The following is a 25814-nucleotide window of genomic DNA, read 5'->3' as shown; positions in this document are numbered from 1 at the left end:
GCCTCTGGTCACCCTGCACGGACAACACCTTGGCAGTACACTGCGCAGAGACGTGGGGTGGGTTGGGGGGGCAACTGTGAGCTGTCGGCCTTGGGTGGAGATGGGTTGCTCTGTATGGCCCCTGAGACTGGTGCCTCCCGACCGAGCACCGGAGTGGCCGTATGCGATCCTGCATCGATTCCGACCCTGCACTTTTTAGCCTCCACTCGCGGGATAGCGCACCCCCTGAACGAGCGGGGAGTAACGACGAGACCTCACATGCGAAAAGTGCCCTGACCCACTTCATCTGCTAAGAGCCGCAGTGTTGCTGCTGAGCCTGAAGCGGCTCGCCCCGCTCCCCCCCCCACCTGACGCGAAGCAAGTGCACGTGGCACTTAGGGCATCCTCTCGGGCAACCCTAAGACAACCCACTGGTCTCTACGGTTGGCGCTGTTGAAGGACGTCTATATATTGTAGAGGACACGCTCTAAAGAGGGAAAAGACTCGGCGGCGACCCCCAAGGACAACCCGGTAGCTGCAATGTGGGGCAAGGTGGGTACATCGGCCCCTAAGGAGGCAGCTTCGCAAACTGGAGGGTACTCACCGCCTGTCACACAAGCTTTATTGACCACATTCATGTGAGAACTCAAGAATGAGATAGGCTCTCTGTGCACTGACGTTCATTCCTGTGTCTGGGAGCTCAGAAAGGAGGTTACAGACCTTCGAGAAAGAGTGGATGGGTTGGAAAAGACCGTTGACGCCCGAACTGAAGACCAGGAACAACTCTGGCCGCGGCTGGCCACCCTGGAAGAGCAGCACATAGAGTTGCAACTAAATCAGGAAGACCTGGAAAAATCGGAGCCGCCGGCACAACCTCTGCATACGGGGGGTTCCTCTCGGGCGGAGGGGAAAGACATTATGACCTACGTGGTGCAGCTCCTACATGAGGTCTGGGGGGGACGACGATGCCTCCCCACCAGCCCTGGACCGGGCTCATCTGGTTTCTGACCCTGCGGGCAGGCCGGGCGTTCTCCCGGACATTCTAACTAGGGTTCACTTCTTTACAGAGAAGGAAGCTATACTCTTCTACGATGGGTACAAGATCCAGATCTTCCAAGACCTCGCACCCAACACCCTAAGTAGACGCCGTTTTTTTAAAACTGTGACTGACAAATTGTGAAGCATGGATATCCCTTACCAGCGGGGCCACCTGTTCGCCCTTATCTTTCAGTGGGAATCCAAACGTAGGGTGATGCGGCCCTACAAAGAAGCAGCACACTACTCCGACTCTCCTCAATGCCGCCTGCCAGCCTCGCACGACTTCCGCCTCTCACACCGCCACCTGCCTAGCCATCCTGGTCTACTGTGCGCCGTCACAAACGTTCACCGCCTCTTGATGAACAGTCGTCCTCACAAGCCAAGCAAGATATCATTCAGCACATCAGGTGTCGGGAAGGGGAAAAGTCGGCAGCAAACTCACGATCTCCAACCCCCTGATACACGGACGCCCACACTTGCAACAGGCTGCATATCGTGTCCTCAGGAAAATGTCACTACCCTGCAGGGGTCAGTGTTGGCTCTAAGGTCTTGACTGCACCCCAGCTCCCTACCTGAAGTGTTGTCGGAGATCCTCCATCTGGACGACCCCGGGAGCGGCAGACGACCCACCCCCTATTTCTTCTTGAGAGAGTGACATCTCTGGGATCACCCGAGCCCTGCGGCGTAGGCTGACCCGTGACTGGAACTGAACACTGTGGCCTGGTTGGCCAATGTTGGTTACCTATTTCTTGTTTATTCATATCTCTGCCTATCTGTCTATCTTTTCCTACTTTCTCTCTTCCTCTGACTGTGGAGGACGGGGAACACCAATTCGATGGTGCTCTTCCTTCGACAGGAGTGCCAACGCCCTTGCACCCCCCTTCCCCGGCTTGCTCTCTACGGTAGCACGATGGACTAATTTGGGACTGGACACAACTATGACTATACCCTGTCCTTTGAAGATTGTATCCCTTAATGTTAAGGGGCTTAACTCTCCTAACATACATGGCGTTACCTCTTACAACACAGCCCTGACATTATCCTCCTTCAAGAAACCCACCTTTTAAAAGCAGACATTCCTCGCATGGCACACCCTAAATATCCCTTCAAATTCTGGGCCACGGCGCCCACTAAAACGGCCGGAGTGGCAATCCTTTGCAGAGCTGGCATCAGGCATGGGTAAATCCAGGGTATTCCGCAGCTTGGATGGTCGCTTCATCAGGGCAGGGGTAAGGATTGGAAAACGCCTCTTCACACTGTGTAATGTGTACGCACATAACCAGATGCAGGACTCCTATCTCCAGATGACTTTGAGGGAGCATGTGCCACAGGATGACCCCTCGCTGATCTTGGGGGAGACTTTAACCTGGCATGGGACCCTAAGATAGACCGTAGCGAAGCCTCCTCATATGGGACGGGGGCCATGTCCTCTGCCCTCAAGAGACAAATAGCGGATCTTGGTTTGCTGGATTCCTGGTGTTACCACTCCCAAGGGTTGCGGGATTTTTCGTATTACTCACATGTCCATCGTTCATACTCGTGCATTTACATTTTTATCTCTCACACCCTGATAAGGGACATGCTGGCAGCCTCTGTCTGACATATCGCTCTCCGACCATGCCCATGTTCAACTTCTCCTGCAGGACCAGGCCACTTGCCCCACCCGTCCACACATCCTGCGGGACCCTGAAGATGTGGAAAACACTGTGATTGCCATTGATTCTTACTTTGCGAGTAACGATGTTCCAGAAACGCCCTTCCCTGTGGTGTGGGATGCCTTTAAGGCTACAATCCGCTGCCACATCACATCCCTGTCGATTGCGCAGGCATGTGAGGCCCGACTATTAGAGGATAACCTCTCCAAGGATATAAAAAAATTAGAGAGACTGGATCATGAACGCCCCACCCGTGCATGTAAGCGACGTTTTACAAACCTTAGGGGACAACTCCGCTCCCTCCGTACCAATAGGGCTGAGAGAACCCTGCTAGCATTAAAACAACTGCACTTTGAGGGGGGGACAAAGGCAGATTGCTGGCTAAATGCCTTTCTCACAGAAGGGCCAACGCCCTCCATGGGTATGGCAGAAATAGCCCTTATCCCCAAGCCGGGGAAAGATCCCACGTTGTGCGCATCCTACCGCCCCATAGCCCTGTTGAAAACGGATCTTAAAATCTACACTAAAATGCTGGCCAAATGCCTGAATCCCCACATGCCTGGCCTTGTGGAGCCGGACCAGGTTGGCTTCATCCGGAACCGACAAGCAGCGGACAACCTGCGTAGAATTGCACACCTTGTGGGGAAGGCGCAGCACAGGAACATACCAGCATGCCTTCTATCGCTGGACGTGGAGAAGGGGTTCGATCGGTTGGACTGGTCCATCCTCCGGGCAGTGCTGCAGAAAATCGGATTGGGCCGGAACACGATAGCTATGATCGTGGCCCCCTATATCTCGCCACAGGCCGGGGTGCGGGTCAACGGGTAGCTTACGGACCCCTTCTCCAGACGCAGGGTACACGGCTGACCACATTCGATACCTAGGGCTTCAGTTGAGTCCCTCCCTTGACACGTGGACCCAAATAAACTGGCGGGAGTGTAGGAGGGCTGTTTTGGAAGATCTGAGGGGGATGGAAATCTCTGACCCTTTTCTGGCTGGGCCGTCTCAATGCTATAAAAATGTAGATCCTTCCCAAAATACTGTATTTGTTTCAATGCGTCCCCACCCCTATCCCGCAGCACCAAATTCAGAGTCTGCAACGGGATCTCACCAGCTTCATATGGGGTGGGCGCAGACCACGCTTCTCTCACAAGGTCCTCATGCTTCCACGGGACAGAGGGGGTCTAGCATGCCCCAACCTCCTGGAGTGGTACTGGGCCTCCCATCTCCACGTTGTTACAGAGTGGACAACGACTGAGAGTGAAAAGGTCTGGTTCCATATGGATAGGATGGTAACCGGGCGAACCTTCTGGGATCTTACTTGGCTACATTGAACTGCGCGCTCTCGTAGCGCCTATATTGCAGTGCCCACAAAGACGGTGCTGGCTATATGGGACAAAGTAGCCATGCGCAAGGGACTCACGACCTTCCCCTCCCCCCACACTCCCATTGCAGGCAACCAGCTATTTCCTCCGGCCCTTAGTTCGCAGTCATTTTCAATATGGCTGAAAGGAGCTTGCAGAAAGATCAGCGATCTGTACGAAGGGGGTACGCTCAAAACTTTTCCTCAATGCAGAGAAGAGTTCCAGCTCCCAGCTGGGAGCAGGGATCCAATATGCGCAGCTGTGACACTGGGTGTCCTCGCCAGAGAAGCTACAGGCGGCCACTCGTCCATTCACATCCTTTGAGTGATTGGTTTGTTCCTTTGATGAGTCAAAAGGCCTTATCTCCCGGACGTACCAGATTCTGCAACACCCCCCATTAATAACCACTCCTCCATACCAGCGCCAATGGCAACTGACGTCCCCCACTGAAATCACGTCCGCACAGTGGAGCCGCCTGTGGAGAGAAATTCTCAAGGTCTATCGTATTATATCGCAACGAGGAACGGCGTACATGATCATGACGCAATGGTACCATACGCCTACCCGATTGCACAAAATGTTCCCCGTCACCTCCCCACTGTGCTGGAGATGTTCGAATGCGTCTGGGGAATTCATTCACATTTGTTGGGCATGTCCTCTTCTGACCCTGCTCTGGAAAGAAGTTCTTAGTCACAGTAAGGAGGTGCTAGGCTTCCCCCTGCCTGAATCCACAGCCACTGTCCTTTTAGGCCTTAAGCCCGACAACATAACCCCTTCCCTGCTCATGACTAACTCAGCTCGTCATGCAGTACACTGGTCGTGTGCTTATGACGAGCTGAGCTCGTCATGAATAATAGGATTCAAGGATCTGCAGCACAGAGGGGGAATTACTGCAGCAGGCAAGGTGTTGAAGCACTTACCCTCAGTGATTGGTACATAGTCCTTCACATGCTCTGAGCTGCTAAACAACTCATAGCGCTATATTGGAAGAGAGCTGAGACCCCCCCGATTGCCGCTTGGTTTGTGTGCTTATTTCATGTAGTAACTATGGAACTCTTTACAGCACGACTGCAACTTCGCAACACCCGCTTCACCGCAATCTGGCATCAGTTAGTTAAATATCTTTGTAAAATAGAATACGCTACCTACCCTCGAAACGCAGGGCTTTACACCTATTTGAGAAGGCTTTAGTCCCGACTGATCCTTCAAGATTACTTACGCATTCAAGTCAACCCTGCCCATCATCCCGCATGACACTTACTCATGCACCTGGTCTAACTAGCATATTACTCTGGTTCCTATGACCACCCCCATCCGCTCGCACAACCTCCTGCATTGTTGCCTTCCCTACCTTTAACTTTTCTTATTCTCCTAGACACTTATCGGTCTGCTCATCACTACTCTCTTTTTGTGGGCCTTTTGCCTACACTCTGTTTCACTCTCTGTTATGATACTATATGTGTTTATTAAGGGTCTTGAAAATACCCACAACCGTATTATACTGCTATGTCTTGTGTATCACGCGGCCGGCCCAAAAAGGGTTGTAGCCCACATGATGTGTCCAGAATGCTCCATTAAGCATCCTCGAAACTCCTGGAAGCTCCCTAGAACTACGCGGCCGCCCCTGTGTAGGGTTGTGGACCTGACACTGTGTACACCTGGACCCTTCCTTTGTTCCTTACATACAAAAAAAAGCAGATTTAAACAAAACACATTGGCAAAGCCAATAGCTTATACATAGGTGAGACCTACTGACGTTGCCAATGCTTGTTAACAGTACAGCTTCCATAAGTCATCACTTGATCCTGGAATGCCCCTTGTTTAAAGGTTCGGGGTGAACACGTTTTAATGATTTCTGCTTTGCTAACCATAAATACCACCCAATACTGAAATATATATACTGGGTATTAACTTATAGCTAGCAACATATGTGCACATGTAACTCATTTTCGAAAATAATATTTTTTTCATCACACATTCTTATTTTGTGTTGGTTTTGTCAGAGGAGGGAAAGGAATAACGATAAGGCAGAATATATCTGCCATAACTAAATTGCAATAATACAATACAACTCTTTTTTTTGGAAATGAAGGTCGCCAACTGGATGTATTCAATTATACTCCATTCAGCCGAAACGAGTAATACATTTATTAATTAGTTCATCCACATTATATGTTTATTTTAATTATGATGCACTAATAAACAGTGAATAGTGTTTTTTAAAAGCACTTGAAAGATGCTACCCCATTGAAGTGACTTTAACCACACATAAATTTTAAAAGGACATACTGTGCCGTAAAGCGAAAAACAGGTTATTGGTCTGTATAAGGATGTCTATGTATTTTCGTTTCAATACCACAAAGGAATAACCAGATTATTCTTTGGTGCTTTATTAGACTATCCTTAGGTGGTGTTGACGTTTTGACCCTACTTTGAATATGAGGGTCTCTTTAGGACAGGAGTATCCTGGGGACTGCAAGAGGCATCGAATTAGAACGTTATTTGCAACAGTGGTCTCATAAAATTGATACGAAATGAGGGCTACAATTGGTAGACCGGTTAGGCTGACCTATGAAGAAATTATGCTGGTGGTGCGCCCAGAGCTTATTTTGACTTAGACTGGATAGAGTCCTCCTGTATGACAGTCCTGGGATTACCTAAGGGGTGAGAAGGATGCTATTGTCATTCCACGAAGACTAGAAATTTTAAGTGTGTGCAGGGTGACTCTAATGTCATAGAAACTCACCATGCGGTTAATGATTGTTCGTCCTGAACCATTTTCTGAATGGGTTCACTTGAGGGTCTTTACAAAATACCTAGCTGCTGTAGCTGCACACCTGGTTATGCAAGTTATGCATGTATTCCCCTACCTGGTCGGTTGGTTGGTGTAAGAAAGTGGCTCTGTATATACTGCACCAAAGTAAGGTTCAGTGTGCACAGAGTCCACAGTCCCCAGAGGTATGGCAGAGGCTAAAGTTAGATATAACCTTACTCTCTAAAGTGGTACATTGATCGAGCAGTAGGGCAGTATCAGAGGACAGTGTGAAGCATTTGTTGTACTCACTCAGTCAGCAAATGGTCTCACACATAAAAGAACTGAACTGTAGGCCAATTGTTTTGTATATAAAAATATATAGTTACTTTATTTTAGAACCACAGTAGGTATCATAAATACTTTCTCAGAATGAGATGTTGCTATTGAATACTTTCAAATGGCAATAGACTTTTAGATGCAATCGTTACAGTTGTTGCAAGATGCAAGACAAGTTTAACACAATATAACATTGAGCTCAATGGGAAGTTTTAAGTAAATGCAATAAAATCACTTTACCAATGTTTTTCTTACTTAGGGCTGCATCCTGGATTCGGCCCTGGTGCATTTCCTGTAAACAGTTGAAAGAAATTGTTTTTGTTACACAGGTGATTTTTAAGGAATATTTGTAAGTTTCGAAAATCGACACTTCGAAGAAATTCTGGCAAAAACCAGGCAATGTATTCCTATTGAGGGAAATTAGGTTAACAGTAAATCACGGTTATAACTACTTTTCAGGTTCAGTGCTGAGCTCAAAGATAATGCACTGGGATCTCTCCTGATAGCAGGTGAGTAATTTTGTTTTCGTTGAAAGGCTTATTTTTAGTGAATATTTTAAAGTTGCAAAACGCAACACAGAAATTCTGAGTGAAACCCAGCCAATGTTACCCTGTGTAGAAAATTAAGTTGTTGGTCTTTAGGTAAGTACACGGCTGACCGAGTTATGGTTCTGGGACACCCCTGGGAGACTCAGGGGTCTCCCAGGGTCAGGTAGGTACAGTCGTTAAACTCTCAGCGGCATAGGGGCAGCCGGGTGCAGAGTGAGTAGGCCCAATGATATCCTATGGAGGATAGGGGGTCTTTGGTTGATGGCTGCTAGCAGGTAGGCCATGCGGCTGTCAAGCTGTCCTGCAGCTAGCAGGCTGCCAAGCTAAGCTCCTGGTCACTTACACAGGGGGCAAGTGGGGAAGTAGGATAGGACAGATGCTGCACTTCCAGTGGCACTCGGGCGGCTGGATGCAGGGTGCTTTTGGGACTTCCGGCGCCCAAGTTATTTCAATGGGAAAGCTGGATGTTGAACAAAGCCTGCAGACTCTGGGACGGAGATTCTTCAGGTGCGACCACCACTTTGAAAGGTAAGTTGGGAAGCTGTAGGTTAGGTAGCCTCCCAGGAGTTGGGCACAGTGGGCCGTGGGGCGCCGGGTGCAAAGGTGTCTTTGGGTGTCGGCAAATCTTACCCTCAGCTGGTTGCGGTTGGAGGGGTCCCTTGTTGTGAGGCTGCAAGCGTCATCAGGAGCATAGAGGAGGCTCATTGGGCACTGGATTTGTGGTCACAATCGCCATGGGGACGTCCTTGTGGTCTTTGTTCACTCAGGCACAGGCCGGGCTCGGCGGGTGCAGTGTGTGCTGGTTTCGCGGTTCCTGGCTGGCACCAGGGGTTGTTGCTGTTTGAGCAGAACCACTGCTCGTGGGAGTACCAGTCTTTAGATGAGCAAGGGAGTTGGGTCCACCAGGGTTTTCGAGGTTCCTGACCACTGGAGACGCCGGGGTTTAGCAGGAGCAAGTTCAAAGATTTACAAGCCGGTTGGGCTGGGGCCAAGTCATTTGGTGTCGTCCTCTTGTTAGCAGCTGCACGGCAGGTCTTCTTTCTTCGTGTTGTTCTTCTTGTTTCAAAATCGGGATCTGAGGAAGGAAGGTTTACGGTGCCCCTAAATACTAAATTATGGGGTGTTACAGGTAGGTCAAGGGCAGGAACCAATGGGTCCCTGTCCTGTGGTGAGTACAACCCCTATCCTCCCACTCCTCCCACTCTCCAGTGGGAGGAGGGCAGGAGTCTGGCTCTGATTGGGTAGGGCTCCCCATCCTCAAGATGGCGGGAGCCCGGAGTTGTGCTTTACCCAACCTCTCCCACCTGAGGGGTGGGGTTGGCAGAGGCTGGCACACCCCCTTTCCTCACTTAGGGTTTCCTGCCTGTCTTCCCGCCAGAGTGGGGGGGTCAGAATCGGTGGGGGCCAGTTGCTGAGTACAGCAAGTGGCCTGGAGAAGCTCACAAAGGCGGCATGCCTTTGAAGCTTCCCCTGCCCATCCTGGGGGAGGAGGCTTGGCACCTCGTCCCAGGATGTGCATTGTTTAAGCCCCCAGAGAGCGGCAAGCTCTCGATCCAGGGGTCCAGAACCATGTCTGGTGGTGGCAGCCTCTGTAGCCGCGCAGTCAGGACACTGGGAGTTGGTTTGGTTTCAGGGGCATCTCTGAGATGCCCTCTGTTATGCATTTGGCATTAAATTCCACACTGGCATCAGTGCAGGTTTAATGTCCTGAGAAGTTTGATACCAAACCTCTTAGTCTTCAGTGTAGCCATCATGGTGCTGTGGAGTTCGTAATGACAACCTCCCAACACCATATAGTCTTAATAGCGTCATTGCACTTACAGTGCCCAGGAATGGCCCTTGGTACTGTAGGGGCACAGGGCTCATGCACCTGTGCCCACAACACTGGCATAGTGCGCCCAGCTAGAGTTGTGACTGAGGTATGCCAGGGCAGTGTGTTTGTGGGCATGGCACACAGGGATGTGTGCCATGTCGACTCTGTTTAGTTCTGCACCAAGACACTCAGCCTGCAAAGGATGTGTGTGTGCATCACGGTACAGGGCCTCTAAGGGTGGCACAATAAGTGCTACAGCCCTTAGGGGCCTTCTCTGGTCACTGTGCCCTGGGCTCCTAGGGTACCATTTACTAGGGGCTGACCAGTGGCCAGAGATGCCAATTTGGTTTAGGCTTCAATTCAGTTTTAGGGAAGGAACACAGGCCCCGGGTACCTGATTGGCAGGAACCCAGGGCACACTCAGTTCAAAGTACATCAGCAATTCAGCAAAAAGTGGGGGCATACCATGCAAGAAAGATGGCACTTTCTCACAGTTTGTGATTGCAAACTTGAAACGGAAATGTCAGGAGACCATTCACACTGTGATAAAAACTGTGCACATGCTCGGTTTCAAAATACATCCCCCAAAATCTTCCCTGATTCTGAAATAAGAAAAGGTGTTCCTCAAAGCAACACTAATTTTAAGAAAGGGGAGAGCCTACCCAATACCCAAGAGAATCAAGGCATTGGCAACCCAAGCTCACCTCTACCAGAAGGTGCGGTCTCTGAAATTAAGAACGCTAATGAAGATAATGCGTATGATGGTATCCTGCATCTCAATCATCCCACACACCAGACGGCACTGGAGCCCAATCTAGGAATAACTGCAGAACAGTTGGTCACAGGCCATAGGGAGTTGGATCTAGTGTTTTTCACAGGAGCGATTAAGAAGTGTTTAAAATGTTGGAGCACATATGTTACCATGGGGAGACCTTTCAAATCAGCAACTCCAGCTGTGACCATCACCACGGATGCATCCCACACAGGCTAGGGGATACAAAGAACAACCTCAGTAACAGTAGATAAATCTTGCCTTATCTGTCAAATTAGACACATACGAATTTCCCGTTATCATTTATTAAACAAAAAAATGTGCCACCTTTCAGAACCGTTAAGTGAAAAAGTGAATCCTTTCTGCTTCTATATTAGTGAAGAAAGTAGTTAGAAATGGGTGTTGCTAAACCTAGTATACATAATTGCTTGGTCAGGAAGTACTACCACTTGTGTATGAAATAAGCGTTATCAGTTTGGTCTAGAGGATTCAGGTTTGTGATAATTAATGCTTAGTTTAAAAGATCTATGATGGTCTCAGTGAAAGATGTGTTGCTGTTCAGCAGTCTAGGAAGGGTTACAAGGTATTTTCCAAACAATGTAAAGTCCATGATTGTACAAGGAGAAAGATTATGCGCAAACAGAAAAACTTCAAAGTTTAGTATATCTACAAAATAGTGGCTATCTCTGTATATTCACCCAAAGATCAAAATGTATAATGCTACATGAACTCCCAAAGACACCCCAAGCTAAATCCATGGATCTGCTGGCCTGAATAAATACGGTAAATGTTAATGCTCATGAATCTACAATTGGGAAAAGACTAAACTAGTATGGTTTTACTGGTAGAGTAGCTAGGAGAAAACCAATTCTCTCCAAAAAGAACATTGCCCCATGGCTTAGGTTTGCAAAACGGCATTGAAGATGAGCAACTTTTGGAACATTGAGTTCTGGACTGATGCAACCAAAGTGGATTTGTTTGGCTGTAATGCACAGAAACATTTTTGGCTAAACTAAAATGGTTTGTTTATTTTTTTATGCATATTTCTATTAATGCTAACACCATGCAGCCACTTAGAAGCAACACATCATAAAACAAACAGTTCTGGAACAGAATCCTCCTGATGTATAATAGGCATGCACATATAGTAGAATGCCTCTTTTAAATGCGGCTCCATGCAGATAAGTACACCTTATTACTCCTTATTCTTTCATTTGTGTTGTTTTCACAGCCTTGTTGTTTGATGTGTACTGCTATGGCAGTAGCTTCCAGTTAAACATATAGCCTAGGTCAACCCGATTTCCAATTTACGGAAACCACTCCCCCCTCAGATTTAAACTTGTGCTGTGTTTAGTTTGACCGCTTGTGTGCTCGCCTCTAGGCCTTGCATCGCATCATGGACCTTTCTATTGCTGCATCTACCTGAAGCGCGACTTTTAAGATTGGCAGCTAGGACTCCCCTTGCTGCCACTTGGACCCCGGGTGCTCGAGCGCACACTCGGGGACCTCCTGTGCGGCCCACGTCATCCCAACGCTCTCCTTCCTCTGCCTTCGTGGCAATAGCCAGACCGGGGAAAGACCATCCCCACAACCAGGACCTACTACACAATCCTTCCCAACGTCCTCATCAAGGGCGGGTCGGGAAAAAGACTTGAGAATTGGCCATGGGCAACAACCTAAACCGCGTGTGATGCCGCCTGAGCAACCAAGCAACAAGCCTTAACAACGCCTGGGTAACCATGACGCTGCCTAGGCAACTCCGTGCCAACTATGAGGCTGCCTAGGCAACACCTTTAGAAAACACACCCAAGCAGCTGATCACTCAAAAGTTAGTATGATGTCCGGGAACTCCTGGCAGTTACAACGCCTAGGTGATCAGCTGCTGGACCATCCTTTGCTTGATCCACCAGTGTAGGCTATTATATTCCCTATGCTTCAGCCCTTTTTACACATCTCTGGTAGAAGCCCACCAAATATGGTTATGGATAATTTCATTTTTTATGTTTCTGTGTAAATAGTATGTTCTGCCTTTATAGTTCACTTATCATAATCAGTTTATTCTTTATTCAGTCAATACAAGACCATAAAAGTGCTCAAAAAAGATATCATAATAGCACAAAAATAAAAACTTGATTATAAGACAATCTTTCATGATATGATGTATGTTAAAAACAAAATCTAAAAACACACTTGTTTAAAGAGACATGAGGATGCATTGTGACAGGGTGCCCAAATGTTATCCATACAACAGAAACCTCAATTAAGGTCCTGCTATGTTAAATGGAAAAACACTGAGGGCACTTCATCTCTGACGAACTATCTATACAAGTTTGAAATTGATACAATAAAATTTAAATCATTGATATAAAAAAACTAAAATCCTGACCATTAAGTCAAAGGATATACATCAAATAGACATATAATAAAACGAGTTACCATTTCATTAAAAAACTGTTCATATGTTAACCCCTTCGATGCTCATGACGAGCTCAGCTCGTCATGAGGCACAGTGGAGCTGTGCTGGTGACGAGCTGAGCTCGTCATGAACAATGGGAGTCATGAAATATCAGCACAGGAGAAAAATCTCCCTAGCAGCCAAGGTGTTAAAAAGAGTACTACACATCTAGTCAAGAAGATAAGTCATAAATTTGGCCTACTTAAGAGGCCGACTCCCTTCTTATCTTTAACTCATAGCAGATATAACTGAGAAACAAACAGATTGGGAATCTATCACTGTAAGTAATATAAATCATGTTTATGTACAATAAAATTCATGTGGCGTAATCATGGACATAAAAAACGAGAGCGTGATGCAGTGTGCAAAAGAGCATAAAGTGAATCGTAGATTGGGGAATAACAGAATTTCAGGGTGAAGTGAAGCACACGAAGCCTGTTGAATGTGGGAAGGCTACTAAAAAGTGAACTGTACTTTGTCAAGCATGTGAGGTAGAATCTGTCAGGATTAACTACCCAGGATGAATAGGGTTCCATTCCTCTTGAAGTAGAGAATTGCACATAATGGAGAACCAATACCATTTTAAGGGACCTTTCTATTCTGCCATTTTTTTTAGAAATGGAAAATGTGTGCTTTACCTCTTCCTTAGAGTTAATGCCAATATTGCTTGGTGAGTTTGCCACAAAAAAGTGCTCAAACCAAGGTCTTGGAAGTTTTGCTTAGCATAAGCAAGCCACAGGATAGAAGCTATATTACTTAAGCTGAGGCAGTCCTCTATTACCAAGCGGGAAAAGCTGGTCTCAGGTGTGGCCCAAAATGAAAAATGTCCTTACTATCGTAACAAAAAGTTTCAATTCTATTAAGGACTCGAAGGCGAGGATTATGTTTTATCTTTCTTTACTTCATTTTGATTAGCAGCCATTTTAAAACACTTACAATCCCAGGAAATTGGTGATCAAAGAAACAAACAAGGCACAAAATATCCCCAAGGATCAATCACGATGCTGGGTCCACCATATAGCCCCACATCATTACGTTACCCATCCTCTTTCGATGTGCGATCTCACCATCCGTCCTGTCTTAACACTCCTGTTTCCTGGAATCCGCTCCTGAGACCAAAAGAAAAGATCAGGTCTAGAAAACCAACAGTGTCCATGGACAAACCCACTTTGCAAACAAGTTAGCAAAGCACTAGATCACCAAAGTCTAGACAGTGTTTCACAAGATGATGCAAGAAGCATTGATCCATAACAGAATCCAAACAACCGCAATATTCGTAATTACATCCCTCAATGTATAACAAAATAAAATTTGTACTTACTCACAACGGGCGGGTCTTCTCACAAGAGTTGAATGGGTGGAATAATCCTCCCCACTGAGTCCTTAATAGAATTGAAACATTCTGTTACGATAGGACATTTTTCATTCTATGTCAGGCCCGGAGGCTTCGGATTATGCTAGTATAAACGCTTACTTAACACTAAATGTTCCATGTCAATAATAGGTTTAAAATAAAACCTTTTAAAGGTGGAATCTAAGGACCAATCCGCTGCATTCATTATGTCCTCCAATCTTGCCCCAAGCGTGAACGCCTTTAAGGCCATCGCTTCCCTTGCTGAATTAGCTCCAAACTGCCTTAGGCTAATGCCAGCCTCTTGCCTGACCTATCGCACCCAACGTGCGATCGTCTGAGATGAAACTACCTTGTGTGGTTTTCGGAGAGCAATCAAAAGCTGTCTCTCCCCTGAAGGTCTCCGCTCCAAAGTCATTGGTTCATAAGCTTTCAAGCAGCGAACCACACACAGTTTAGGGAAGTCCGGAACTATGGGTATTCTATTACTCTAGTGTGATACTTAGTCCTTCGTCTAATGGTAAATAACACACCAGTGAAGTCCAGAGCCCGTACATCTGAAACTCTCCTGCAGGAGATAAGACAAAGGAGTATTGCCAGTTTAGTAGATAGTTCTTTTCTCTACAAGTATTCATTAGATTGCCACAACAAAAATAAATTGAGCACTCTATTAACATCCCATAATTCTGAGTATCGTGGTTCAGGGGGAAACGACAAACGGAGCCCCCTTAGAAGGCGACAAACCAAAGAGTGTTCACCCATTGGAGTGCCTTGTACCTGCACATGCCCGCTGAAATGGCGGATCGAAAAGTGTTCACTGAATGGTAGGACAAACCCTGTTCGGCTAGGCTCGCTAGGAAATTCAAAATGTTTACTATGTCTGCCCCCACAGGATCACAACTGCGTCACACACAACAACTACACCATCGTCTCCAGGCTGATGGATATCTCTTGATCGTACCATCAACTCAGGCCTTAGACAAGAGGCCCACAGCGAACTCCGAAAAGCCTGGGATAGGCCATCTACTCCATGAGACTCAGGGATCCGTTGAGCACCATCTGATGAGGAACCTGATCCGGACTGAGAAGCAACTGTGGAAAGTGGTGGAGTCGGATTGGAAAATCCCAAGAAGCTTCCAGAGGACCTGGAAACCAGACTTGTGACCTCCAAATTGGTGTGATGAGAACCACGTTCGTCAGCTGCCTCCTGATCTGGGCAGACACCCGGACGATCATTGCAAAAGGCAAGAACGTATAGGTCTGTTCCTGCGTCCAGTCTTGCAGGTAAGCATCCGTGGCTACCGCTAACAGATCTGGCCTCCAGCTGAAGAAACGAGGAACCTGATGGTCCAGTCTGGAGGCGAAAAGATCCACTGAAAAAGGTCCCCAAAGGGCCTGCACCAGAGAAAAAACGTCTGGATGTAACTTCCACAGACTTGAATCTCTGAAGTGACGCGATTGCAAGTCTGCCACCTGATTATCCCGTCCAGAAAGATACTCCACAGTCACTGAAATGTGATGGTCTAGACAAAACTGCCATATATTTGTCGCAAGATTCGAAATCACCTTCATTTGGGTGCCCCCAGATAATTGATATTCCTGACCGCCAATATATTGTCCATTTTCAACAGGACAAATGACTGACCCTGCTCCTTGGTCCAGCATGCACAGTGAAGCACCCTGCCAGCAGCTCCAGGCAGTTGATATGCAGCGTTTGTTCCTACGGGCACCATAACCCTCCTGTGGAAAAGTCTCCACAGCTTACGCCCCAACCGGACCTGCTGGCGTCTGAATCGATAATCAGGTCTGAGGCAGAGCCGAAAATTGCACTAAATACCTACAGCCGTAGTGCTTTCTGGGCGCCAATCTACTGCGTGTTTCCATTGCAAGCTCCGATTTGTGCCTGTTGTTAATTAACCAAGGTGGCTGTGAGAAGTTGGCCTGATATATAATGTTCACTATTCTAGTGAGCACTTTGTATCAGTCCAAACAACCCTTATGGTGATTGGTTGTAAGTCAACCTTAGACCAGCTATCCTAGTAGCGTGGATACAAGCAGTCTTCGGGCTAAACTCTAGAGGGCGTGTTAAGCCAGCTGTTATACCATCACATATACCCCTTGAACACCAAGTGAAAGGACACCACACAAGTGTTATGAAAATAAACAGTGTATTTATTAGAATCACAACAGCCCTGTACTCTTTATGAGGACAGGGTACTAAGCACACAACAAAACTCTTACGAAAATACTTCAAGTTGCACAATTTACACAAATACCCGAGGGGCACGGAAAACCATATACTATGGAAGTGGAATGCGAAATTACTAGCAGGTAAGTACTGGACTAATAGGCTTTGGAATCGCTAGGACTACGTTACTGAACCTTCAGATTACTAGTAGGAGGCCTAGGGGACTCGGGTGCAGAGTGTGCACTCTCACGCGGGATGCGGGACAAAGTCTATGGGAGCTAGTAAAGACAAAGTTAGTGTTCTCGGGCGAACCCGATAAGGTAGATCGAAAACGACAGTGGATCCTGACCCTTGGATAGTGAGGCTATGCTGGGGCACCGAAATGCCGAGTTTACCTAGCCCAGGGGCTGCAGCTGCATATGTCTCAAAAGACGTCGGGAATCCTCGTAGACGGACCAGGAGCCTGAAGAAAGAAGTTGCTGGCAGGCGACCAGTGACGAGAGTTCGAGTGATCCAAGCCTGGATCGAAGATGGATGACACCTGAAAGCAGAGGGGACCAAGTTCGTGACTACTAGCCAGTAGTCAGGTGGCACCAGGAGGGCACCGGATGGTAGTCACCTCGACTAGGTGAGTGGGCGACGCTGTGCTCTGCAGATCTCACGGACCAGGAGGCGTTGTCGGCGACCAGGATGGAGGTGCGAGCTGTCCCACGATGGATGAAGCTGTCGACGTCGCTGGACCCAGGATTGGGGCAACAAGTCTTGGCAAATTCAAGCCCACGCGGTGGACTCAAAATGGCGTCTGGAGTGGACCAGGAGGGTCCGGGGTGCTCCTCTTTTGGAAGGGAGCAATGGCCAGTCTGGAGCAACCAGACCAGCAGTAGTGATGTCGTCGGGCGTCGTTAAGAAGGCCACAAGCCAGCGGGCTAGTAGCCAAACAACGCGGTGAGCAGCAAAAAGCAGAAGGGCCCCACGCAGATCGTGGAGATGCTGGGAGGCTGGACTTCGGTGCTGGAGCTGCTCAGGGTCGGGGCTTCTCGGACCCCAAAGCACTCACCAGAGGATCCCTCGGCGGTCGTGCTGGATAGAAGTTGTGCAGTTCTGATGATGGCCGGTCCCTCGAGGTCTCGTCGTACCTACGGTTCTCAGCTTAGCTGTAGAGGTAGGTAGAGGTCAGAGGTGCCGGGGAAGCCGGGTTTCGTCGTGCTGGTCAGTCGGATTCCTGAGGAAGGACGTGCAGCAAACCGCAGAGTTCTTAGATGGTGCCTGCGGATGCAGGGTGACTACTCCTTAGTCACAAGGGAGAAATCTTGAGAAGAAGTCTTGAGTTCCTTTCGTAGAAAGTAGTTTCAGGATTCAAAGATGATCTAATTTGGAAGGGTCCCCGCTCCTGCCTTTATCCTAAAGAAAGGGGTGGGTACGCGACTAGGTCCTGCCCTAGGGGTGGGACCAGGAAGGGGGGTGGTTACACCCCTCTCCCATGCCGGACTTTCCCCAGGCCAGGGGCTGGTGTGCCCCTGGAACTGGTTCTAGCCGGCAGATGCGTAGTGAGCACCGGGGTGCCACTTGCAGTCACCTTCCTGTAAAGCCCTGCCTACCCAGGATACACAAAACCCTGTCTGGGATGGTGCTAGCACCGCCCCTGACAGGAAACCCTTTGTCCAAGCTCTCCTCGCTGGAAGGACTCCCAGCAGCAGGAGGCCAGACTCGTGTCCGTGGTGGCAGCATCCATTTTGTGGAGCTGAGGCTTCGTTTAACTTTAACCGGGGTTCACAGTTACATACATGTCGTGTCCCTCTAGAAGGGTGGAATGCTAACCCCGTCGCCAGAATTGGCGAGGGGTTAGTATTCCAATTCGTATGACACCTTACTCGACATGTTTTGATAAAGCAATACCAGAGATAGCATTTAACCGCAAGGATTATAATGCACTTAAGAGTATATGGTATGCGTTATCATGGAACAGCTATTAGGACTTGGTTCCGCAAGCTGCAAACGGGCTCAGCTCATGCCAGAGCACCATTTCACACGATTCCAAGCACTCTGCCTTCAGGATTGTCAAGGCCTGCCATAGGAGTGACTGATAGGAATCTGTGTGTCCATTTTTAGGGTTAGATATAGGAATACTATATCTAAAGCAAAGGGTGAGTACACCACCTTGCCCCAGCTGTCGTGCAGCCAGTTGTGTCAGATTTAGATGGCCATCCAGGGGTGGCATAATACATGCTTCAGCCCCTGGTAGGCCCTGGGTACACCTATGCCCTGAGTTACAGGGTCTGATAAGGTGGCCCAGTCCCAATTGGATAATGCACCTAAGGTACACATGTCAATTTAGTGAGAGAACAGCTAGGCTGTGGGTCTGATTGGCAGGCCCACAGCCAGGGAAAGTCGTAAACCAGTTAAACAAAAGCAAAAAATCTGGGTGATCATAGGATTGCAGACCCTACTCTCCTACATGACCCCCCCCCCCCAAACTTTGGGACAATAAACTAACCTTGACCAGGTGAGTCTTCTTGCTCTAAGAGTAAAATCTACAGGCAGCCTGATCATGTTAGAGACTGCATCAAAACAGAAGTGCAGAAAATGTGGGAGTTGGGAGTCATTGAACCCTCAGATAGCCCTTGGGCTAGTCCAGTAGTTCTAGTGCCAAAGCCTCACACCCAGGGTGGTAAGAAAGAGATGAGGTTTTGCGTAGACTACAGAGGTCTCAATGCAGTCACTAAGACTGATGCCCACCCATTATGGTGATTGGTTGTTTGGACTGATACAAAGTGCTCACTAGAATAGTGAACATTATATATCAGGCCAACTTCTCACAGTGGCTGTCTTCTACGTTCTTCTCTACAATTGTACACGTCAATGGCAGTCATTCTGTGCTTTTCAGCCGATTTATCTGCGAACAGCGACCTTGGAAAGGGTCAGAGTTTAAAAAAAAAAAAAAACGATTTATACTCATACTTGCAGTTGTCTTTCGTTGAGCGTGGTGGTCTAAGAGTTATTGGGGGACACAGGGTTCTCAAAAGTGTTAGTCTGGGAAGTGACAACCTCGCATCTATCCTAAACTTGTATCCTTTTCCACCTCGCCATATCCTCTTACACTGCTTGTGCTTGGGTTGTGTTTATTTCAAATGCACCACTATTCTTGTTGTATTTGAACATCTAGCGCCCCACATCCAATTCTCTTCACTCGTTTTGGTTAAAGTCTTCACATACGTCATGCCATATCATGTTAGTGTCAAAATAGTTTAACAAACTAAAAATGTGCTTCTATTTTGGGTACTTTTTTGGTCGGTACGGTCGTTTAACGCTTTTAACATCCATTGTGATCTGTGCAGTTTAACGAGTGAATTGGATAACTGCTGTCCGCTGAGCTTGAAATGGAAAAATTGAAATGCAGGTACTCTGCACCAGAGTACCTGCTTGTTTGTAAGAAGTGCCTGTACTCTCAAATTTAAAGTATTACGTCACTTCTCACGTCACTCATCAGAAGTGCCGGTTCTGTCCCCCCTCAAAATAAAAAAGTGCCGGTACTCCGTACCGTACAGGCCAGTACCGGCCCATTTAAAGCACTGGCTGTCCATTTCTGAATACCTGTGCGCCTCACACTTTCACACACCACCAACCTCCTTCCTGATCAATCCAGCGTGTCCTGGCCAGAGACCCCGCACGTTTATTTATGAAGTCTGTTTGCCTGGCGTATGTCTGAAATGCGTGTTTTTTGATTCTCGACAGAGGAAGCTCCAATAGAGAGAAAAAAGACAAGCCGTCTGCACCGTCGCCTGCCAGGTCCAGCGCTTTCCACCGGGGCAGCAGCAGCAAAGAGCTCTTGGACAACCAACTGCAAGAGGAGCAGCGAAGAGAGACCCTGGAGACTGTTAAGCAACTGACAGGCAACGCAGAGCTGGAGCGGAGCACAGCAGAGGCCGAGCGCGCCAAGACCAAGATGACGGGTAGGAGAAGCAGCTCTGAGAAATGCAGAGGCTATTTATTTATTTATTATTTTATAGCGCGCGCCATTACCTGCGAGTTTCTTGGCGCTATGGTAAGGCGTCTAAGCTTTGCAGTTCAATTGCACAGAATGTTCAGATCATGAATTGAGACAACCAAGTGTCTAATTATAACATATCTGTGAAAATTAATATCTGAAAGAGACACGTTAGTGATAGATTCCTTACCTTAGAATATCCCCGGGCGTCAGACTGGATCCGGAAACTTTTGCGTAGCAGTACCCTTGCGTGTCGGTAGGCTATGTCTGCGGCTCCGCGTCTGTCGTGGGTGCCGTGCTGACGTCATCGGAGTACTTAGACGCCGCTTCCGTGTGCTGACGTCAGTTCTTTTTTCCGCGCCAGCAAGCACAGATCTGGAAAAAGCAGTAACCCTTAGTCAATTTTTGACTAACTTTTTGGATCTTTTTGATCATATCTCGAAGTCTTCTCGACTCCGATCGGTGCCGTAGGGATGCCTGGTTTCAAGCACTGTGAGGATTGCGACCGCACGATGTCGGTCACGGATCCGCACCACCTGTGCCTAACTTGTCTAGGCGCGACCATGACGACAAGACCTGCTCCGACTGCCGGGGCCCTCTCTTCGAAAGCCAGGCGGGAGCGGTTACGCAGGCAACTCGAACTCCGGCAGTCGGTCCCGCGCCGTGAGAGGTCCCGGTCCCACGGGAGGTCGAGGGACAGGTTGCGGGCTCGGAGCCACCACAGTTCCGAGAGTCGGCACCACTCCTCCGGGTCATAGTCGTCGTTGGGTAAGAAGCACAAGAAGTCGAAGAGGCGTCATCGCTCTTCTGGCTCCCCCCGACGCTCGCGTGATGCGGCCGGGGGTTCGGGTAACACCGCCAACGCGGCTCCTTCGGGGTCGCGGGAGCCGCGTCCTGCTCCACACCCTCCGGTCCCTGGGGGAGACGCGACGCCAGAGGATACAGAGCGCTTCCTCATGGCCATGAGGTCCCTTTCTCCTCCGGGCTCCGCGGCGCCTCCGGGCCCAGCGGACCCGTCTGGGGGCCCTAGCGGGTCGGGGGCTTCGGCCCCGACACCGTCGGGTGCTTCGGCCCCGGGCCCCACGTCACGCCTGTTTCAGGTCTGCCAACTTTTCGGTAGATGTCCAAAACACTCTGATGGACATGCCGTTCGATGGCCGTCGCCTTTTTGGCGACAAGGCAGACCATGCGCTTAACCGCTTTATGGACTCCAGGGCTACGGCTAAGTCATTGGGCCTCTCGGCCCCGCGCCAGCAATCGGGTGCCTTTCGCTCCTTTCGTGGCCAAGGAAGGGGCGTCCCCACACATGCTGCCAGCCACTCGCCGCAAACTAACTTCCAGCGTGGTGCCGGCCGTGGAAATCGCCGTGGAGGCGGTCGGAGACAACGGCGAGGCCAGTCCACACCTTCTCCCGCAGCATCCGCCTCTAAACCCTCCTATTCCGTGCTTCTCGGCCCATGTGACCCCAGTGGGGGGGAGTGTTCGCCATCACCACTCTCACTGGCGCACTGTCACTTCGGACTGGTGGGTGCTGCAGATCGTCCGAAGGGGCTACTCCCTCCCCTTCGAGATGACCCCTCAAGCCATGCCATCGCAACACCACCGCGTATCGGGGGATCACTTGCGGCTTCTGCAGGAGGAAGTTTCGGCCCTCTTGGCTAAGGGGGCCATTGAGTGCGTTCCTGGGCCAGAAGTAGGACGTGGTTGCTACTCCCACTACTTACTGGTACCCAAGAAGGGCAAAGGGGGCCTACGCCCTATCTTGGACCTACGGAACGTCAACGGCTTCCTCAGGAAGGAGAAGTTCAAGATGCTGACTCTGGCTCAGGTCTTAGCTGCCCTGGACCCAGGAGACTGGATGGTAGCGTTGGACTTGCAGGACGCTTATTTCCACATCCCCGTCCTGCCAGCCCACCGGCGTTACCTGCGGTTCACGGTAGGCCACGAGCACTTTAAGTTTACCGTGCTCCCCTGCGGCCTTACCAGCGCCCCACGGGTGTTCACAAAGGTGATGGCGGTGGTCGCAGCTCATCTGCGCAGGTTAGGGGTGTCAGTCTTCCCCTACCTCGACGACTGGTTGTTGAAGGCGGGCTCACCCCAGACAGTCGTCAGCCACTTCCAGACGACGGCAGACCTCTTGCACCAGCTGGGATTCTCCATCAATGTGCCAAAGTCACACCTGTGTCCCTCTCAGAAGCTACTTTTCATCGGAGCGGTTCTCGACTCGGCGCAGTTTTGGGTTTACCCACCCGAACAGCGGGTTCGGGATATACAGGCTCTGATTCCAGTCTTCCAGCCTTTATCCCGGGTTTTGGTCAAGTTGACGCTGCGGCTTCTGGGGCTGATGGCCTCCTGCATCCTTCTGGTGCATCACGCCCGGTGGCGGATGCGGGCTCTGCAGTGGGACCTGAAGTTTCAGTGGGCCCAGCATCAGGGCAACCTGTCCGACCATGTCCTCAGGGCCGGCTCTAGGCTCATGGTGGCCCTGTGCAGGGAGCGTAGGTGGGGGCCCCCGGAAGAGCCGGGGTTTTGAAGGTGAAAGGCTCAGCCATGCGGGGAGCAGTGGAACACGAAGACGTGTGAAGGCAAAGGGAGGGGCTGAGAGGTACAACGTGAGCCAGCCAGAGACCGGCTGGAGCGAGGTCGGAATAGACATTAATAAAGCCAGTGGCGTAACGAAACGTGAGGGGGCCCCCCCTGCAAAGCACAATGAGGGGGCCCCCCAGTGCCCGACCCACCACCTACTACTTTGCCCCACCTACAAAAATAAGCCGTCACCTAAAGCCGTATTTTGAGCACTTATCGATGCGTACTCCGAACAGCAAATATAAATAGAATGCACTTTAATTGTGTTCTAGGGATGTCTGAATGATTAGATCCATGACTGATAATTAAAGGGAACAAAGACACAAAAGTCACATTACAAATGAATACATACTTTTTTATTTATAACCCTATTTAGTGCCAAGACGAGGTCATTCCAGGATCTTTAAACACATAGCTGGCATTTTTCTTTTAGCAAGCCTACTTTATATTCCTTTTCATGAAAAGCATTCTCACACTACAGTATTAAATGTAAATTTCAAATGCATGGAATAGGCAGAGTGGGGGCCCAGGGGGTACTGGAAGAAGAAAAAAACTAAGCCTCTGTAAGCAGTTTACAAATGTATGTTGAATGTGCACCTCACAGAGCATACAGCTGACTGTTGTGGTGCACTGTAGCACCCAAAAACACTTTACAATAATGTACACCACATGCAGACATGTAATAGCGCTCACTGGGTTGAGCTTATGTAGCACGTAGCTCAGAAATACCATACAGTCTGGCTAATTTAGAGATGACCCTAGCAACAGTTAATTATTAACTCAATATACATTAAAATTGAATATTTCCTGCCACCCAAGAAATTCTTATTGTGTTGGGGCCTGAAACAGTCCGAACTGTCACTCTTGTAAGAGTGTGAATGTTAGTACTTGTGCTGTCACTATCACTGGCTGCAGTTGGCAGGGGCAATGTGCAGTGTCCACCTGATGACAGCCCTGGCATTTATTTTTTATGCAAATTAAGCACTGCTCCAAATCTGGTGGTGGGCAAAGCACTAGGTCAACACGGTGCCCTTCTCTGGGGTGGTTGCAATAACTCCCGGCAACACTGGTATCCTAGAAGTAGGCATAACTGGTAGCCCATTCCCTAGATCCACCATCTTAAGAAGGCACAGAAGGCAGCTTCCTTCATCATGATACACATGCCTGCACTGGCTGCCAATGTGAGGATTCCCCGTTCTCCTCGCGGGTAGTCCCCCTAGTGGTAAGGACCCCACAGGGATTCGCATACGGAGTGGCCTAGATACCTGGTGAGAGAAACCACCAGGGGAGTTTAGGTTATGGGCTGATCTAACTAATCTGAAGGCAGGGTGTTTGGAAGACCTTTTAGGGTTTTGTGGGAGCGCTTGTTTCTCTATGTGACCCCTGACCATATCCGAAGCTCTGGGTGATCGCCCCAATGTGTTTGTCCCTGTGGGAGCGCCCTGTACCTCCCTCAATACATGAGTGTTTAACACTTTGCTTTGGCATCCATGGTGGGGGAGAAGGGGAGAGGCACGGGTGCAGTGGGAGCATTCTTCAGTTCCTGGAGGACTAAAACTCCAAGTTCTAGTTTAGTTGTTCGGAGGTACTGTACAAGTGAGGACTTGCACTGCACACACCCCACCTCCTCCTCATTCACCACCAAAGTATCTACTTCCTAGGTATGTGGCAACAGTGTGTTACACCCTGATCTAAGGCCATCATTGTAAGAGGTGAAGGTGGGGCTGCAGAGACTACCCAGGGAATGGAGGAATTAAGGGGGTGAAAAAATGTTTAAAGCGAGAGGGGCTACAGGGATATAGGGTTTAAGGAGATAGGGATTTAAAGGGGTAGAAAGAATAGGCGTGCAGGGGCTCAAGAGGAAGAAGCTGCGGATGGTTTAATTCCCACCCTACCCACCCACCCACTGAGGCTTCTCGGCACCACGGACCACTCCTGATCGGGCTCGGACAGACTCACCTGAGGCCTGGCCTACAGCTTCAGTGGCAGGCGCAAGCGGGCAGCAGAAGAGGACAAAGACAGGGGCTAGTAATAATTAAATTATGGCTGGGGCGCGGCACGGTGACGACCTTTCTCAGTAGTCTGGCTGGGTTCTGGGATGCCTCACCTCACTCCTCACGCGCACTTTTAATTGTGCTGCTGCGCAATGCGCATGACTGTATGGCATTGGTCAACAGTCCCACCCTATGCCCCACCCTGAAGACGCACAGACAAGGAAACATCTGTTGAGCTGCCAAGATTTCAGATTGCTGTGTGTGACATTTTCATAATTTCAGTGTAATTATGAGTGACATTCAACAACTATGAGTGACACTTTCTCGCAAGCAAAATCACGCAATGAAGGCAAGGGAAACAAATATCAGAATCCACGCGCTCCTAATAAAGTAAATTAAATGAGTGGCACAACTTTGCAGACAGACTAATGACTGCTGAGTTTGGTGTGCCCTCGGATCTCTGTATGACTCGGAGCACTGCACGCATCAGGTCTTGGCCCCATGAGCAGAAGGCCTCAAACCGTCCAGCATTTATTGCACTACCCCTTTTGGCTGCAGGCCTTACTTTCTATGTATAATAGACTGCAGGTTAATTCTGTGTGTAGCAGTGGGAATCATAGAATGTACAGCTGTGTGAGGCTGTTTGCGTGAAGGTGGCTTGCATCTGTGTGCACAGTGTAGCTGTGCACAATGCTATGTGCATGCAGGAGGCTTGCAACTGTGTGCCCAGTGTAGCTCTTTACTATACTGTATAGATGCAGTAGGCTAGCGTCTGTGTGCACAGTGTAGCTGTGCGCTATGGTTTATGGGTGCAGGAGGCTTGACTCTGTGTACACACTCTAGCTGTGCACGGTGCTATGTGCATGCAGGAAGCTTGCGTCTGTGTGCACAGTGAACTGTGCGCTATTCTGTATGGGTGCAAGAGGCTTGCGTTTGTGTGCACCGTGTAGCTGTGCATGTTGCTCTGTGCATGCATGAGGCTTGCGTCTGTGTGC

At 49.1% G+C, this 25814-nt stretch overlaps 1 protein-coding gene across 28 annotated transcripts in view; it reads left to right on the top strand.

Annotated features, from left to right (window-relative positions):
- The window catches only part of EIF4G3 (eukaryotic translation initiation factor 4 gamma 3), a 1432461-nt gene that overhangs the window by 1182219 nt on the left and 224428 nt on the right, over positions 1 to 25814 (top strand). For all 28 annotated transcript variants that reach the window (XM_086921648.1, XM_086921654.1, XM_086921652.1 and 25 more), the window contains one exon: positions 19987 to 20204. In XM_086921648.1, coding sequence (XP_086777774.1) covers positions 19987 to 20204 — 218 coding nt within the window. The remainder of the gene's footprint in view (positions 1 to 19986; positions 20205 to 25814) is intronic.

Source organism: Lissotriton vulgaris, chromosome 5, assembly GCF_964263255.1.
Source record: "Lissotriton vulgaris chromosome 5, aLisVul1.2, whole genome shotgun sequence".
Lineage (NCBI taxonomy): Eukaryota > Metazoa > Chordata > Amphibia > Caudata > Salamandridae > Lissotriton > Lissotriton vulgaris.
The sequence above is the reverse complement of the archived record's forward strand: the minus strand, read 5'-3'. Positions and strand labels throughout refer to the sequence as shown.